The sequence below is a fragment of the Lygodium microphyllum genome, chromosome 16 (genome assembly GCF_053477565.2).
Source record: "Lygodium microphyllum isolate KBCC chromosome 16, Lygodium_microphyllum_v1.1.10, whole genome shotgun sequence".
Lineage (NCBI taxonomy): Eukaryota > Viridiplantae > Streptophyta > Polypodiopsida > Schizaeales > Lygodiaceae > Lygodium > Lygodium microphyllum.
This window is the reverse complement of record NC_141150.1, coordinates 17988973-18008083: the sequence shown is the minus strand read 5'-3', so window position 1 is coordinate 18008083 and position 19111 is coordinate 17988973. Positions and strand designations below refer to the sequence as shown.

At 41.0% G+C, this 19111-nt stretch overlaps 1 protein-coding gene across 1 annotated transcript; it reads left to right on the top strand.

The window, feature by feature from the left end:
* Positions 1-3492: 3492 nt before the first annotated feature.
* On the top strand, positions 3493-18799 carry LOC148022576 (putative N-acetylglucosaminyl-phosphatidylinositol de-N-acetylase). Its single transcript, XM_087695523.1, has 10 exons — positions 3493-3736; positions 3851-3911; positions 4000-4073; positions 4519-4583; positions 4697-4741; positions 4875-4955; positions 14185-14252; positions 17557-17626; positions 17862-18022; positions 18156-18799. The coding sequence occupies exons 1-10, from the start codon at positions 3625-3627 to the stop codon at positions 18223-18225; spliced, it is 807 nt and encodes a 268-aa protein (XP_087551649.1). The 5' UTR covers positions 3493-3624; the 3' UTR covers positions 18226-18799.
* Positions 18800-19111: the final 312 nt, after the last annotated feature.

Here is a 19111-nt window from a genome sequence, read left to right as displayed (position 1 = left end):
TGGCATAGATTACGAAGAGACATTTAGTTCAGTTGCTAGGATGACAATTATTACATATGTGTGATTGCTTTGGTAGCAGCCAAAGGTTGAAGTTTGCTCTGCAAATGGATGTAAAGAGTGCCTTCTTGCATGGTGAATCGCAAGAACACACACACATGGAGCAAACAACAGGTTATGAGGATTTAGAGCATCCCACATATATGTGCATGTTAAAGAAGGCGCTCTATGGGTTGAAGTAAGCACCTAGAGCATGATCTTACAAGATTAGAGAGTATCTTATTAACATTGGCTTTTATGTTTTGATATTGATTACTCACTTTATTTGAGAAATGAAGATGCAAGTTTCTTCATCATAGTCACCTATGTGGATGATTTGATTATTATAGGTGACAGTGATAGTAACAATGTGATTGCTAAAGTCTAGGACCTTTTGAAGAAGTTTGAGATGAAAGATTTGGGTGAGCTAAGATTCTTTCTTAGTATTGAGATGATCTAATGTGATGATGATATATGGCTATCCCAAATGTAGTATGGCTTGGATATTGTTGTCCAAGTATGGTGTGACAATGTGTAAGCCTCTTTTAGTGTCATTGGAGCAAAATGTGAAGTTGAGTGCTGACGTGGGGATGAGATAGAAGACCCTACTATGTTTAGGAGGATAGTAGGGAGTTTGATTTTCATGACTTTCACAAAGCTAGACTTGAATTATGCTATTAGCCTTATTAGTCAGTTTATGCAAATGCCTAGAAAGTCTCATTTGGATGCAATTAGAAGCATATTGAGATATGTAAAGTCCAATTTGTATTATGGACTTTTTTGTAAGGCAAGTAAGGAGATACATGTGTTTAGATACACATATATTAATTGAGCGGGTAGCATGTTCGATAGAAGATCTACCAATGGATTCATGTTTTTCCTTGGTAGTGCAACAATTATATGGAGCAGTAAAAATCAACCTACATCCATTTTATTGAGTACAACGGCTGAGTACAGAGGTGCTGCTATGGCAGCATGCGAAGTGGTATGGTTGCAGAAGTTATTGCATGATTTGGATGTGTAGGGAGTGGTCCAATTGTCATTCACTGTGACAACACGAGTAGCATACAGTTAGGTAGGAAGCCAATGTTCTATGCTAGGACAAAACACATTGAGGTGCATTACCACTTTGTGAGAGTGAGATCGACTTGGTATATGTTAGCACATAAGATTAGATAGATGAGATTTTTACAAAGGTATTAGGTGCAAAGAAACTTCATAAATTTAGAAGCTTAGTTGGAGTTGTAGAGATATAGTTGAGCTTGAGGGGGGAGTGTTGAGATGGCAAGCTCAATGGACCGCCTAGTTAAATGGATCCGCACGTCTACACTTAGCATGTTGGTGGTCATTAAACTCTTATATGTCCATTGACTTATCACTTATTATATTTGGTTTGTTGCATATGCCTACAATTGGTATAGTTATAGTGCCACTCGATTAGTATAGTCAGTTATGCACTATTTGACTTAATAGGCCACTTTCTTTTATATTGTATCTTATTTGTACTTTGTGTACATTGTATTGGTGTGAAAGAAAGAAGAAGAAATCATCAATAAAATGTTTTTGCATCTATCTCTTTTCTTGTGTTTTTGAGTGAGCTTCCTCTTGTATGTATGGTGTGTGTTTGGCGCAACAACTCAAGCAACTCCTCCCACTATGTGATTCATGACATTGCCTAATCTAACATTTGAGTTATGATGGAAGTCTCTCGGCTAATCGAGATCACCCTACCATTGGAAAGACCCATTAAGGATCTTACTACTTACTTTTTTGAAAGGATTTCTTTAGTTTTCTAATTAATCTAGCACAATTTAGTTAGACATTTAGAAAATACATTTATTAATCAACTCTTTTAAACAATGTTTATTCATGTGACTAAGGCAGGAACACAAATACAAAGAAAAATAATATTTTTGAAAAGCAAATATTTATTCAATTCTTATTCTCTTATTTTAATAATCATTCTAGTCTGTGTTCGGACTCCGCCCAAAGGCCAAAATGAACCACCAAGTCTATCCTTAGCTAGAATCAAGGCCTTCTAGGAGATCCACCTGGGCTTGTAGGGGGTAGGTTAGTATGAGTACACCCAAGAAATTACATCCAAAGCCCCTGGCTCCTTAGCACCTCCTAGCCTACAACCAACCCCTATGGAGAGACCTCTCACATTCGGTGCTATTGCTAGCAATCTAGAGTGGTAAACCAGTTCCCTTGGTTTAGAGCCAGCACAATTATCGCTGGGGGAGACCTGGTGCACTCAACCGTAAGTTCAATCTGTATTTAAGTATTCTTTTTAGAAATCACAAGCATTTGAAACATTCTTTTCAATGCAACAATTAGTACGACAAATACTCTCATGCATAAGTGCCCAAAAAGACCCTGAGTTTACAAACACAGGTTCTGTAGTTTCAATCATGATTTTCGGGTCTCTTGCTAAGTTAAGTTGCCTTAAGGCAACAATGATGCATCTATTCAAGCATCAAGGGTTTATTCCTAGATGATCAAACCTTATGTTTTAACCCTAGTGAGGTACTTATTAACATCTACCCTAGTGAAGTTGGGTTAATATCATCCTTAAGTCTTTTTATGAGGTGATTAAATTATAGATTACATATCTCACAATGTATTCTCTAAACCCGTAGTTCATTTTGCTAATGTGAAAACTTCCGATTTGTTAAGTATTTCTATATGAGGACTAGGTGCCATCATAGGAGGATAATTCTAAATGAATTTCCTCCTAAGCATCTATATTGTTTTGTCCTTCTGCTGGACATCCGAGTATCCATAAGAATCTTGGACTATTTAGTAGTTTGATTTTATCAACGTTGCTCAACTACATTTTTCCATCATTATTTTAACAATACCATGAAATAGGAAGCAATGATCTAGACTTGCGGTTGTGGAATGGGGGCGTTGCTTGTGTACCTCACATACAACTCCAATGTTTCTTCGCTTAGGGACCATCTTTGTTGGTATGCTTCTCGCTTCCTTCTTCTTCGGTGTTTGCCGGACTTGTAGCCTCAAATCAAGTATGACTACAAATGTTGTACGAAAGGTGATGATTTCCCATGTGTTGCTTTGTTTTTTATTTTGCTTGAAAATGCTTTCTCAAAAAATGGGATCCTTGCCATACCTCATTAGTGTCCTCTATCTACAAATCTTGGTTTCTCACTCCACGTAATCTTGCAATGTTGGAGGAAAGGTGTTAATAGCGAGGTGGATTATCCATCGCAGAGGCCTATGCACAGGTTGAGCGTTCACAAAAAACCAAGGTTTAATACAAAATGAATTGTAAATTTTGTAAAAGTTGTTTTGAAGGTTTAAAGGAGAAATAGTCCTAGTCCAAAATTGAATTTTATAAGTTTGTAAATTATAGAAACGGCAATTACGTGTACTTTGAGGCAAAAATCCCTATAAAATCGAAGGTCTTGATATGTACTATGTGCCCCCTAAAATGACATAAAACCTTTTGAAATATGCAACTCGCGAAGGCTCAAGTCTAATGTCGTCACCACTCTAACCAATAATGCCATAGATCCGTCCGCGGCAGCTGCCGTCGTCGTCATCACAGTCGTTGCGTCAAGCATCATCATGCTGCTCCTGCTGGTGTTATCGGGATGTCTCCTCATACTACTCTGGCTTGTCTCGGTCCTCATCTTCCTGCTTCGCTCTAAGCCACCCCAGCCTCTTCCCTCGGCTCATGGTATATGACCTCTCTCTCTCTCTCTCTCTCTCTCTCTCTCTCTCTGGCGATTTGTGCGTACACAGTTCGTTTTCGTTTTTGCAGTCAGTTCTCATTTCGTTCTTTCCTGCACAGGCTATGAAGGAGAGAGAAAGAATGTCCTGCTCGTTATCGCTCACCCGGACGACGAATCCATGTAGGCTGCTTTTCTGTTTTGATAGGTTTTTCGTGTTCAAGTTTCTCTGTCAATGATCCACCTCTTTTTTTTGTTTTTGGCCTTGCAGGTTTTTCACTCCCACACTTCTTTCATTGGCTTCTCTCGGTCTCTATCGTGTGCACGTGCTTTGCTTGTCCACTGGTATGTTGCTTAGATCTCAATGTTTCTTAATTTTGCCGATATCTCCTGCTTGCTTACATAAATTGAATTGAATCGCGCCTCCGGATGAAGCCCTTAGGTGTATATACTAGGTGACACCTAAGAACTTAAAGAATATAATCTCTCCATAGATCCACTTGCCTCCATGTCTTCGATTGATATCTTTCGTCGGAACTTCCGCAATTAGCTACATCAGCAATATATATTGTTGCACGAATGATTTGAATAGTATCGGAGGGCCCTATGTAGAATGCCACTATTGACAAGGAATTAGAGCCCCTTTACTTTTTCCATGGAACTGTTAAAGAAAACAATTTTTGGGAATGTTAGAATTGGAAACAGGAGCAATGTTATTTCTCTGGTCATACCATGGCAATGCATGGTGTCTAAAGGCAGTGGTATTGAAATATTCTCAACCTTTTATCAGGAAATGCTGAGGGTTTGGGCGCCGTACGAAAGCAAGAATTGCTTTCTGCTTGCTCATTGCTGAAGGTATTCTTAGGACTTGACATCTAGCAAGTCTTTGTGCATGGTATTCTTTACAATATTATTTGTAAGTGCAACAAAGTGTCTAGCAAGGTTCTTAAAATGTCTTTCAAACCTAGGTGCCAAAAGAAAATGTGGAGGTTTTGGATGATCCTTCCCTTCAAGTAAGTGTCTTTAAAACTTATCCACTCAGAATGAATGCACAAAGGAATGTGCTTTTCCCAGCAATTCAGTGGCTTCTCATGTTCAAAATATCACATGGAGTTTCTACTTTCTAAGTCATTGAGTGACTTACAGGACGGTCACAATGTCACATGGAGTCAAAATTTAATCAAGCAAAAGTTGCAGGCAGCAATGTCAAAACTCAAAATAGACATTGTAAGTTTTCTAGGCTCTTACATCATGAGGGCACACGCTCACTAAGAGAGAATATTAGTAAACAATTTGGAGGGAGGTACTGATCCTTCACTTTTTTTTCCCAATAAAACAGATTTCATCAAAATACTTCACTTGTAAAGAATCTTCAATTTATTTGTTCCTTGATGATACAAGAACTAAGATATAAAAAACACTCCAATTTGGAGGAGCATATTACCAAAACATGTAGGTAAATGTGTGGAGGAAGTTGCTTGAATCCCAGGTGACTAAGAGGACTCCATCTCCTTTGTATGCTCTTAAAATTGCCTTGGAGCCTATCCCTTCGATGTTTGATGTTATGAATAAATTTTGTGAAAATGTGCAAAAGGGTCCTTGAAGTAGAAGTGACATGATGATTAGTAGCTTGTTTGGATTTGTCCATCCAATTGTACCTTGCAATAATGCCACAACGAGCTCCCATTTGCGGGCATGCCTTGTAGACCACCAAGTTCCTGAAAATCTAGGAGTTTTGAGTCACCCTTATCTCATGGTTTGAAGTAGCACAAGAGTTGCTTTGTTGGATATCGTCATAGTTACATGTTAGTCCCTTGTTACTGATCCAAGCAATCGTTCCCCATATCTTTATCGTTTGTCCTAGAGTATCTTAAAATACTATGTGGAGTGTCTTCCTCAGGATCTACTAGGCTATGGGGTGATTTCAAAAGCAATATCTTGCTAAAGCCAAGCCAAATTTCCAACCACAAGACAGGTATCCAGGCACATGCCATGAGGTGTGACAAGTGGTGGGACACTTGAAAGTTGATGTGACAAGTGTTTTGATACTTGTCTCTTCTCTATGGCCTTCCTTTTCGGGTGGTGTAGAAATAACCAAATTTAGTAAGTAGTGTCAAAGCATAAACTTATGATTTTTTAAAACGTCATTAAATTCTTGACAGTTAAGAATTGTCAAGAATAGAAACAACCAAATTTAGTAAGTAGTGTTAGAGCACAAACTTACAATTTTTAAAATGTCAGCAATTTTTTTGAAAAATATGGTTTATTAACAAAGATAATTCGGATTTCAAGTCTAGTAAGGTTAGAAACTGAGAGAAGATGGAAACCCAAGTTTGGAATATATAGGGTTGTAGAAATGGAGCTTGATAGGCGGTCAGAGAGGTAACGTGCCACTACCACTAATAGGCACTAAAGAGATGCCACCAACAATAATAAGACCCTTTTGATGGACAGAGGCCTTGCAAGAAATCACCTTGAGGAGTCATATGATCTGATGCATCACTGTCAGTGAGCCAAGGCTGCTCAGAGGTCAAGAGTGTCAAAGAAGGCTCCTCCACTTGATGGATGTGTAGAAATAGGTACTTGGTGGTAATAGTTAGTAAGGATGTAGTGGTAGACAGAGGCTCCGATGATATAGATCCATCCTTTGCTCCCGAATGAAGGTGAAAGTATTTCCTTTAGCACTTCTCCGCGGGATGCAAGGTTTTGACTCGTTCCACAATGAGAACATGTGGATGTAAAGAAAATTGTGGAGTAGTCGCTAGGGTTTGCATTGAGGAAACATAGAGTGTACAACCAAAATAGAAACACAATGATACAAATGTAGATGTGCAAAACTCAAACCCTAAAAAGAAAAGCTCAAAACTCAAATGCAAAAACAAACCACAAATAGAAGGAGAGAGAAGAGAGCAACTCTGAAGTGAATGAATACTGTAAATGAATGGAAGAGTGTACAAAGTGCCCAAGGGCAGAGTAGTAATGTCAGAGAGTAACGACTGGCGAAGATGTATCCCAAGTACCGTGACCACCAATTGGAATGTCAAAGTGAGGAAAATTGTCAAATGCAAATGCTAGAGGCCACTGGAACACTTGACATCAGCAGTAGATGTTGGAGGAGGCAAGCAATACTAGTAAGCGGCAAACATAAGCCGAGGAGGAGTCGCGTTCTAGAGAAAGTGGTCAGCACATTGTCACTTGGGGTTAATGATGCCAAATGCAAGTAGAAGAGATTGCCAGATGTGGAGCAAGTGTATTGCCAACTGTTGCCAGGTTGATGGTTGATCAAATGCCAGGTTGATGGTTGATCAAATGCAAGTTGGGGAGGCAGTTTGAGGGTTGGTGATACTTGATAGTGTCCTATGCAACAATGGAGGAGGGGATATACTGAGGGCAGCAGTAGTGGAAGAAGTCATTAGTAGTTGGAGCACTTGATGATGGAGTGGCAGTAGTCATGAAGGCTAGACAGCCACGTGGAGGAAGGCTAATGGCTGAAAATTTGCACACAAGGGTCAAAAAATCTGCACAAGGGATATGATTGAATGGGGGTAGCATGTCTATTTACAGATGTGGATGGACCCTCCCAAATTAGGGTTTCATACAAATTCTCTCGAATTGCGTCCCATTGTAGGGTTTTTCATCAAATAAGCACGTTTTGGGGCTGTTTAAGAGGCTAATCAGCATATAATACATTTTGAGCTCAACCACCCCTCTCAAGCCCAAAATAGGGCTATAAAGAAAGGCCAACCAAGTTTTATCCAACGCGTACCACCCACCCCAAAGTAGCTAGAGCATCGGCCAAAGGGTGCACATTGGCTGCCTTGTGGCCTACCAAGACTATAGAGGCAATGGCTATCTTACCAAGGGAGTGCAAGTAGTCACCCCCTACAGAGGACAGGGCATTAGACAAAGGTTGTCCATTGGCCTACCAAGTTCTACAAAGGCGGATGGAACCACAATGAACTTAAAAAAAAAAAAAGGTGTTTTGAGAGATGGTTTGTGGTCGATTAAGTAATTGGGCCATATGAGAGAATGGGAAGGGATGGCTAGGTCCAACCCATCACAAAATAGACAAGCTACTCATCCACTTGAGGGTGTCGATAACGAGGGAAGGGTGATATAGTAATGGTGCTGTGGTATACAAACTGCCCATGGAAAGAGCTTAAGATCTGTCTAGTGGTGCTTTGCACAGTGAGTATGCTATATGTTGTGAAATGCTCATGGAGTAGGTGTCACTTGGACAATGTTCCTTCTTGTGGGGAAATTCTTCACTTACCCAAGCGTCCTTTTCAAAGATGATGAAATCACACAATGCGAAAGGAGGTACAATAGGGGGGAAAGGTTGATATTGAAGTGAAGTGTCGAAACTTGTAGAATACCAAGAAGAGTAACAACCCTCTCTCAACTTGGGATGTTGATGCCGAAGGAGGAAGAGACGTCATATGCCGGTCTTCATGTGGTGCCGAGAACCATGATGGGAGGAAGCATCCCAATCGGAAGAAGAAGATATAGCCACGATAGCATCAAGAGAGATGCTGTACGATTTGCATTGGGAGGGGAAGCCTCCATACTGGTAGAAGAGCAAAACTCCTAGGATGATGAAACTATGGTTTGAATGGTGCGCATCCCAAGTCTCCAACCCAAGTAGGATTGGTGTAAACTTGCATGTTAGACCTACACTAAAAACAAAATCCTGCAAGAGATGAAGATTTGCAAGCACAGAGATTAGTAGTGAGATGCTCCAAAAAAACAAAACAAACTTGAAATGAAAAGCTGTTCGAATGAACAAAGCAAACTAAATGAACAAAGCAATGATGCAAATGTGTATGTGTGTGTTAGTAAATGCAATCTGAGGCTTAAGAATGAAAATCTAAGGACAAAATCCTTGTAATAGCCTAAAGACCTAAGAGTGTGAAGATGGAGCTAATCTAAGGATATGGCCACCATTGCGTATGCCTACTAGTAGGTCTCTGCCAATGAAATGCTTGACGAGGTGGTGAGTTAGTTCTAGATGGAGGTGAATGTGAAGGGGATGTGTAAAGTGCAATGGGATCGGTACTCATAGACCAATCAGACAACCCCTTAGGAGTAGAGAAGGATGGTTGCTAAGACTGTTTGTGTGCCACATATCTAGCAGTTGTTGTGGCCAAAGGAGTAGATGGGACAGCAATAGGAGGCGTTGCCCTACTAGATTGTCTAGTAGGAATGGATGCAGTCATAGGGGTTTACTGAGGTATCTTAGGAGGAATACCATGGGCCTTGGTACGATACTCCTCGTCCATATGTTTGATCTCAGGTAGTGTGTGCAAAACCTATTTTTCACAAGGAGTTGTTGGCAGACAGGTTTTGTTTCTTTGATTCTGTCTGAAGAAGGGGAGTCACCCTTGGTTTGGCTTGCCTTTGCATTGTGCAAGTTCTTGCCATTGTTGGTTTTATCTCGTGAAGAAGATACAACCAGTCCCCTCTGTAAGTATGTGTGGAGGATTTCTTGTGGACTTGGTCATGCAACCTTGCGCAATGCAAGAACTGACACTCAAACTTGTAGAAGGTCGGCAATCTAGGTAGTGAGATAATGTGCTGGATAAAATGGAAGTATTTTTCCTATATATGAGAGGTGAGAAGGCTGGTGTAGAACACATCATAGGTTTGTGATGGAAGATGTGAGAGAAGTGTCATAGTTAGGTCCTTTGAAGAAATGTCCTGACCAAGGGATGCAAGCACATCACGTATCTTCTCCATCTTGTGGATGCGATTCCTCATCATAGAGGAATTTGCGGGATAGAGAGTTATTGGAGCTTTAACTCGAGAGAGAGACATCATGGGGATCCATAGTAGATTGACGTATAGGGATTGCAACAAAATCCCAAAGGTCGTTGGTGTTGAGGATGCAATCAACTTTGCAAGACCATAGAGGATAGTTTGTCCCATCTAGCTTCTCAAATGTGGGTAGAGAGGGTAGGACAGGCACTTGCATTATAGGTGAAATTACCACCATAATCAAGGATTGGAAGCCCCGGAAGACTATGAAGGGTGAGAGTGATCAGATGGTGGTCGGTCTGCATCCTAATCCACAAGATCCCCAAAGCATACACATCAGCCATGTTGAGAAACCCTCCACCCTTCACCCGCAGTTTGCGTTTTTGCGTTTCTGCGTTTTGTGTTTAGGGTTTGCGTTTAGGGTTTGCAACCCCAAAAGGGGGCGCCATCCTAGACTGACTGTGCCTATTTATAGGCTACTCTCTCATTCATTCCTCACGGCTGATTTATTCAGTCCGTCACCTCTTCTCTCCAGCCTCTCCACTACCCTCACACCCCTTCATGAGAACATTGCAGTTCGTGGTTCGTGGTTGTCTTCATCATCTTCCTTGTGCTACAGCACCCTTGTTCCCTTGTATCACATTAACCCCATGATTCAGAACTTCATCATTCCATTCATTAGAGTTTCTTCTCTCTTCTCTTCTCTTCTCCATGTTTGTCGAGTTCACTTTGTGTTCCTTTCCGCCAACCCTACTGTCTCGCTGGTACGTCATCTTTTGACATGGTATTAGAGCTGGATCTGCTCACCTTAGCAGCAAAGATCCTCCACTCCAGTGAAGGCAAAGACTAGTGGTGGGTTCGACATCCACTTCTTTTCTTCTTCCGCTGCATCAACATCTCGTTTTTGTAGATTTCAGGTGTTTTCAGCTTGCTGCCCACACCCCTTTCGCGGAGGACATCGCAGTCTCAGCTGTCCCTTGCTGTTATCTACAATCTAACGCCTATTTCCAGCCTTCCACCCTTAGTTTGCAGCTGTTTACAGCAGAACGATTGTTGCTGATCACTGTCCATTCAGAAAACAATCTCGTTTTTGCAGATTTCAGGTATTTCAGCTTGCTGCCCACACCCCAAACGCGGAGAATATCGCGGTCCAAGCTGGCCATTGCTGTCTACAACAGTCTGGCGCCTGTTTCCAGCCTATCACACACTGTTTGGAGCTGATTTCGGCATATTGATTGCTGTTGCTGTTTTTTTCCTGCGTTTTTAGTTTTTCTCTCTCCTGCAGGCTGTCTTGCCTGCGTTTTTAGTATTTCTCTCTCTTGCAGGCTGTCCTGCCTGCGTTTTTAGTATTTCTCTCTCCTCACCTGCGTTTTTTTACTAGTTGCAATCTCTTATTGTTGGTCGCATCCTCCACCCACTGGCAGCTCACTTCCAGCCCTTCCACTACCCTTCCACCCCTTGAGGCGGACATTGCGGTTTGTGCTTCACACTGCCCTCACACCCCTTGGGGCGGACATTGTGGTTTGTGGTTCATGGTGGCTGACCTCTTCCTTCTTCAGCAAGGCACACTGGTATCCATGGCTTCTTTACCAACAAATGACTAGACTACTGGGTGCTTCTACTATGGCATCACCGGACACACCACCGATGCTTGCCGACTTCGACCTTTGCTTCCCACCCCCCCCGGAATATATGCGTCTTCCACCAGGCACTCCTTGTGCCACCTCTCCTTTCTGGGCCACAGAGATCATTCTGCATCGGCTATCAGAGTACTATGCTCAAGGCAATAAGACGCATCCGATGCGCACTAAGTCCTTTCGAGCACATGGAGAATTGATTGGTGCTATGATATCCTGGAGATTGTCGCAATGCCAGCGGCAATCTTCTCCCACTTATTTTCAGGTACAGTGGCTTCCACGACCTACGGATCTGCAATCCACTCCATCGAGAGACAATGATTGTTTGATATCGTCTCCTCGTCAGTCTACTCCTTCGAGAGACAATGGCTGCTCGACTCCTTCCTCTTCTTCGGCTACCCAGTCCGCTCCACTGAGAGACAACAACTGTTGCCCACCTCTTGCTCATTCTGAGTGCCACCCTTTCCCACCCTCGACTACTCAAGTTCGAGAGGCTACCTTTGGGAGCTCTTCGGCACCCCAGATACCTTCGTTAGCACGACCGGCGGCACTTCTTTCGTCATCAGACATTTCAGAGTCCATGATCCATGAGTTTTTGGATTCCCTATCTACTTCAGAGGGGGATTCAGAGGGGGATATTATTTCTTTGCCCTTAGAGAGGGCATCTACTTCTTCACCTTCAGCGGGGGCCCCTCCACCTTCTACCTTAGAGAGGGAACCTACTCCACATGAAGTTCTTCATCCATCCTCTATTTTCTTGGGGTGGTTGTCTTCGACCAGTCATCTCTTCTACTAATACCCGGGATCTTCAGGTACCACCTAGATCGGGACCTTGGAGGTTTAGCTGCGACTTGGTGACGAGGCCTTCGTATTCCTTCCAGAATGGGTGCACGGAGCTAGTGGCTTCTCTCCCAAGGTTGAGTTTCGGGTTCTCCTATTCACTCTGTCTACTGCTCTTTATTGGAGGTTCCCTTTTCGGTGGAAATCTTGGATCCTATAGGATGTAAACGCAGCCTCAAATAGGCTGAAAACTGTCACACCTGCTTGGAACACTGATTATCCCTGCTTTTGGTCTGTAAAATTGGCTGCCTGGTCTATATCTGGTGTTGCCCAGGTCTAAAAGACTGGCATGCCCAGTGTGAAATGTAGCAATAGAAGTTTGTTCACTTGAGTGTCCTATAGAAAACATAGGTTTGCACAAAAATGCAGATTTGGACTTAGTCTCGTTGTCAATAGCAAGGGAAAAGAGACTGCTCAGCCTGTTTGGATGCTGTCTTGGTCAGTGAGTGTCACAGAGACATGAAATTTTGAGATGCTTTAATCTTGCTGATAACATTTAATTAAGTTATTAATCAAATGTGTAAGGTTGTTTAAGCACATGTGATGCACATGGTAGTAATCTGTGTAAGGTTGTTTAAGCACATGTGATGCACATGGTAGTTATTTCATGGTAACAGGCCAAGGACCCTGAGGATACAGTGGGTGTCAAAGGCAAAGTTGTGATAAGTTATTCCAGCTGGGTTTTGGGGATCAATTGGTATCAATTTTGACCCTAGGACAATTATTTGGCTAATAAGTGTTGATAGTGATACTAGGGACTGGCATTAATTAATTAATTAATACTAGTCTAAGGGTCAATAGAGATTGGGGACCACTCTAGGCTGCAAATGGCCTAGCCAATATAATTATGGATGGGCACATTTAATTTTGGGCAAGGTCAGAAGGGTTGAAATTAATTTTTAGGATTATTTAGTTTTAAAAATTAATTGAATGGTTGGTTAATGCTGAAAAATGGGTTTAGAAGGCCGCCATTTGGCAAAAATGCCCATGCAAATTGAGAAAACATTTTTGGGGGCTGGGTCTCAGCCATTCAGTTAGTTTACAGTTTGAGAGAGAGAGAGAGAGAGAGAGAGAGAGAGAGAGAGAGAGCTGTTGGCCCATTTTTTATCAGAGAACGGCGATTTGCTACAGAAGACAGCCATCTGGGGGTCTCAGCAGGGAGGGGATAGCAAGGAGTCACCTTCTAGGGACTGGCAACAACATTGCTGACCAAGTGACAGCATTTTGGAGGTGCTTGGCAATAGATGATTACATTAAATGCAGGTTGGAGCAGGCAGCGACAGAATTTAGGGTCTTCTTGTGAAGGAAATCAGATTTCTCTCTCATCTTGGCCTTTGTCAGTCATTTTGAGCAGATCTAAGCCAAATTTGGTGGATATCAGAGAGATCTCTGTTGTAAACCCTAAATTTTTGCAGAAATTAGGGTTTGAGAGCCACCTCGGGACCCGTGCCAATTGGTGAAGGCATCATAGATTGAATTCAGCACCTGAAATTTGTGTAATTTTCAGGGAATTCAGATGCTAGCCCATTCATGGTAATTTGGGGTAGCATTTGGCTAGTTGGTGGTTCTATTTGTGCAAGTCTTGGGTGAAAAATGAAGGGGCAACTGGCCCGAAATGATTGCTGATTGTTGTTATAGCAAAGAGGCTTTTTGGAGCAGCAATGGAGATTGCGAATCTCAGCTTGTACTCATTGCATTAGCAATCAAGTTAAAGAAATACAAAAAGGGGCACTAGTTTTGGGGCCAACAAGGTATCCAATGTTTGAGATTATTAAGGTAATTTGTGCATTTCAAGTTATATTCATTTGCTGAGTGCTGTAGTTAAGTGCTTAATCAGGGAATTACTGCCCTAACACGTTTGCTAATAACTATGTTATGGAGGGTTAGAGATGCTTCTAGCTTATGGTGCAACTTATGAGTCTAGTGATTTAGTGTTGTGACACCAATGCCCTTTTTTTGTGCTACATATTTACAACTCGTTAGATTGTAGAGTTCAATGAAGGCTATACTGTTTATTTACTCAAATTCTTTGAAGTCCACATTGAAACTTGCTAATGTGACTTAGTATTTGAAATTGGGCTAAAGCGGGTTAGAATAAATAACGACATTCTAGTTGTTTAGCTGTTTATTTCAGTTAGTACCTGAAATTGAGCTAAGCTGGTTAGAAAAGAAAGACATCCCTGCTGCTTAACTGATTGATTTATTGGCTCAAATATTATAACCAGATGATAACATTTGATGAATATGGAGTGTCTGGACATCCAAATCATTCAGCTGTTTACCGGGGTGTATGGTATGCCTATATCTGCTCTCTCTCTCTCTCTCTCTTTCTCTCTCTCCACATTTATATGCAGCACACGCAACACATGGGTGCTGGTAGAAATTCTCTTCTTTAGTTAAATATCAAGAAGGTAGCCATTCTAAAGTAATTGCTTTAACCATTTGCTATAGGAAGACACATAAGAGGAATTGTGGATTTGTTCTTTTATATACGAGGTTAATTACATGTAGTCAAATGAATGATCACAAGAAGGCTCAGCTACGGTGCGCCTTTTACTAGGTTGGAGAAGTCTAGTTGAAACTCAGAATGGGAGTGAAGATATAAGAGATTTAAGGGTGAAGCTGATGATTGCAAAATGATGGAAATGGTTTTTTGAGTAAAAAAATTGACAGTTCACAAACGTGTACTTTTAAAAGTTTCTGTATCAGTGGCTTGTATGCACAGGTTTTATTTCTACTTCAGAGTGGTTTACTCTTTGGCTTTTGTCTTCCTAGACGCATGCTAGTATCATTTGACAAATATTTTCTTTGTCCAGAAACACCCAGCCTGGTAAAATCATTAGTGGGCTGCTAAAACACAGCGAGAAGCCAGACTATAAGGCTCACGAGATGAAAAGTTTTGTTTTACCTTGGATGGAAAGTTTAATGAATCTGCAGATTTGCAAAGGTCCTAGGAATAATGCACCTCTTAGAGTACATTTGTTCTTAGTGCATGGATAGAAGGCTTCTATTGACATGCAGTAAAATACAGGTCCTAAAGAAGGAAGGTCAGTGTGGTTAGTGCAGCCAATCGTGTCAATAAGGCTGACTGGCTGGGAGGGGCCGAAGGGAGTACCGTGTCCAACAATGTTATGCATTTCTTTCATCTCATTGGATCAGACATCAGTTTTACCACACACGTTATATACCAGAACAAAATGGAGTAGCTGAAAGCTGGATCACTTATTTTTAGAAATGGGTAGCTGCCTTTGAAAGATACAGAATGTGGGAACACTCACTCAAATCACAAAGATGGAGGGAGAGATGAATATTACAATGAACTAAGTACTACTACTCACTATTGAATGTGGGATACAACTGAGTCTAGAAATTGACAATGATGGATGCTGCTTGATATGTGCCAAAGTGTGCAAAACATGTGTAAATTAGTGGTGGAATGGGGACAAAAGATGGGTGTGCCAAAATGAAGCTGGACACTATCTCACCACTCCCTCTCAGTGACATTTTGGACCCAAATGAAGAGTGGTACATGACAGACAAAAGTGAATGAGGGGTCCGCAAAGCTACATCAGTTGTCACCTTCTTGACAGTGACGGTAAAGGTGCTTGCGATGTATTGTAAGCACAACACAATGGAGTTGAAGAAGCCTTCTTCAACTCACTTTGCTTACATGTGGTTATTGCTGGAGCGCCTTAATGAGGTGCAGTTCGCCGCCTTGCGTCAGACAGTGGTGTCTACTCTATGGAATGAGTGAGATAGAGGAAACCAAAGCCATGCAACACTTGTGCCTTAATGAGTAGTTTTGGCAAAAAGTCCGTGCCGTTGTCATTGTCGTGGCTCCCTTTTATAGGGTGTTACGTATGAGTGATTGCGAGGGGTCCACCATGGGCCTTCTAGGAACTCATAGATGTGCTCGGGAAATGGAATCCATACACCAATAGGACTTGCTTTGGAAGAATACTTCAAGGTGAGGGAGCAGCAAAAAGCGCGTTGAAGGTGAATGAGGATGGAGGCGAGGAGATGACGAGGAAGTGGGGCAGCTGCAGCCAGTTGAGCAACTAGTGAGGGGAAGAGTTATGAAGCAATATGAGGTGCACGAGTTGAAGAAGCAGCACACATGCCACAACAAAGCTGGTGTGAGTGCAGCAATGCCTTTTTTGGGTGCACCGGTTTTTTGGGGGGGGGGGGGGTTTAGGGAGGAGGAGTGCATGATGTATGAAGGCATAGGAGGAGCATAGCAGCTAAGAAACACATTTCTTTCAGTTTGAAACTTACGAAATATTTCTTAAAGTAAGAAACGTTTTTTAGTGTAAAAAACGTGGGGGGAGGGGGGGTTTTTTGAGTTGGAACCCAAAACATGTTTTTTTTGACAAAAACAGTCAGGCAATGTTAAACATGACAATGATGATGTGTAATGACTCGTGAGGGCTCAAGATTTTGGATGAGAGATTGATTTTTTTGTGATTTTGTTTAGTTATTGGACTTTGTCAATCTAATATCTATTCTTGTCTTGAGAGTTGATTATTATATGACTTTAGTCTCATTTATGAGTTATTTATGATATATTATGATTCTCTCGATTTTGACATTTTGTCAGTTTGTTTTGAAATGAGAATCATGATGTTGCAACTTGACTCAGTTCATACTGTAGATAGGCTATTTATATGTTTATTTCAATTTTGTTTATATGATATATATGAATCGTAATGTTGAGTTATAAACCATAGTATAGCTTGTCCAAAGATTAACTTTCACATAAGTGACAAGTCAATAATGGATCATGGATATGTAATGTATTATTCCCAATTGACTCTATTATCACTGAAGCTCAATTGGCCATTCTTTGTTTAAGAGAGAGTTCCATAGAGGTTTACAACCTCTTTCCCTAGTCAAAACTATTAAAAATCCCTATATAGAAGAACCCGCGTTTCTTATTTTACCCCCTCTTGAAAGAAACTTACGAAACACATTTCTAACGTTTCCTTCCTAAATGTTTATGACATTTCTGGCTGCTACGAGGAGTGAGAGGCGAGGGAATCAATGATAGTGGCTAGGGGGAGGGTCGACTCACTAGATGTTTCTTACAGCATGTGTGATAGATCAGCTTTGTAGTTCACTAATCTCTTTGTCTTAGGTTGTGGTCTCTTGTCCTGGGCTTGGTTTTGTGTTGTGTGGACTGCCAAGAAATACACTTTATTCCAAGAGCATGTGCCTTTCCTAGAGGATCACTCAGGCTCTCTTAGAGTCTGAAACATGGTTATATCATTGAGGTCCAGTCTATTTTGTCTCTATATTGCTTTTAGATTGTATTTTGAAATCACAGTGAGGATTTCATTGTGTACATTTTTAGATAATGTAGATACTCATTTCAAAAACAAAGGAGCATGTGTGTGCATGGGCATAGGCACATTTGCATATGTGCAGACACACGCACATTTGAATGAGAGCTTTCCCTACTTGTACATTGTTGAAGGGATCCTTTTGCATGCATGGTGTGCTTATTGAACTGACATACTTTAGCACTAGGTTGAACCTGTGAAATGTGCATTTTCTGCAGATGTCTCTCAAGATCTGAGGCCTTGTTATGTATAATGCAGTGCATTTCTATTAGAGGCTGCAAAGTATATGGGAGATCAAGAAAAGCTAATTATTGAAGCTTGGGCACTGGTATGGTTTAATGAATATCTAGTGATGCTAACATAATTATGTTGAATCAATCTGATTGTCTGTAGAATGCTGAGATAAGTCTGATTGAGGCATATCTGCACCAGATTTCATGTTATTATATGTCAGTTTTGTGTAGCTTTCATTTTTCTTGATACAACAAAGATGGAATATATGTAAAGATCTAAGCATCATACTTTGCTCGATTACTGACCAAAGGGTTGGCAATGTGATTCAGGAAAGTGTGAACATTTTGAAAAAATACTGTGGTCCTGTAAGTTTTATGCAGTTGATAGGGAAAAAAAAGAGCAGGCAAAAAGAGAAAGTTCATTCCTTTAACAACAGAGAGCCCCAACTCAATTTTACAGCAATGAGGCAACATGCAACACAGTGGCTATGGTGAGTTATACTCAGGTTTTGAATGGATGCTTGGTGAAGTTGCATGTATGGATTGCACCATTTTGACTTTCTTGTATGGGATAAGGAAATATATAAATATATGTGTAACACTACCCTGTTGCTACAATTGCAGGTACAGGCGCCTGTTTGTTATTTTCTCGCATTATACTTACATGAATACTTTGAACAGAATAGAGATTTGAATCCTCTCTCAGATACCTAATTTTGGCTCAGTACTAGCACCCTGGTTTACTGATTGTGCTTACAAACCAATTGTTTACCAAGGGTGAACTAGATGGCTGCTGACTTGCTAATTGCAAATCAAGGATGGACTTCCTAAACCACTCAGAAGATTGCACTAGATTTGACTGATCAACTCTATTGAAGCCACAATGTGGGATATTTTTAGCTGCTGCTTTGATATGGCAATCTTCCTTTATTGCCTTCTGGATCTGGAGGCATGCAGTGCCTAACAAAAACAGGGCAGCTGTGACATCATGGGTGGGCTTGTGTTTGGAGCTGAAACCTTTCAGAAGAGGATTGATGAGATATTGGGCATCATGTCAAACAGGCTATCCAAGTTACGATTATTGAGATTGTAGGATAAACCATCTATTTAAGTGTCCCATTTAACCGTTATGTGAGTCCATTTCTAAAAGGACGGTATGGTGATGCAAATGTTTACTATGCTACTAGTTCGAATAGTTTTGAAACTTTATGGATTGGATTAACCCTATGGCCTTGCCTATTGGTGCTTTAAAAGCTTGTCATTTTTTCCATTTTTCTTGATATGGATTTGGTGGAGTATGTCCAATAAAGTCTTTTACTTATAAATTTTAAGCATCTATGAAATCCTAGACACCTAAAAAGAGGGTGAGCATGCAAAGAGTTAATATAGTGATTCTGTATGGCTCTGGGGAGTACTATTCTAGTTCTTATAACGAGTCTACATACTTTAAGATATTAATTTGAATGTAATACTTTTTTTGCAATCTAAGCTTGATATTTCACATCTCATGTTATAAATTTTAAGCATCTGTGAAATCCTAAACACCTAAAAAGAGGGTGAGCATGCAATGAGTTAATATA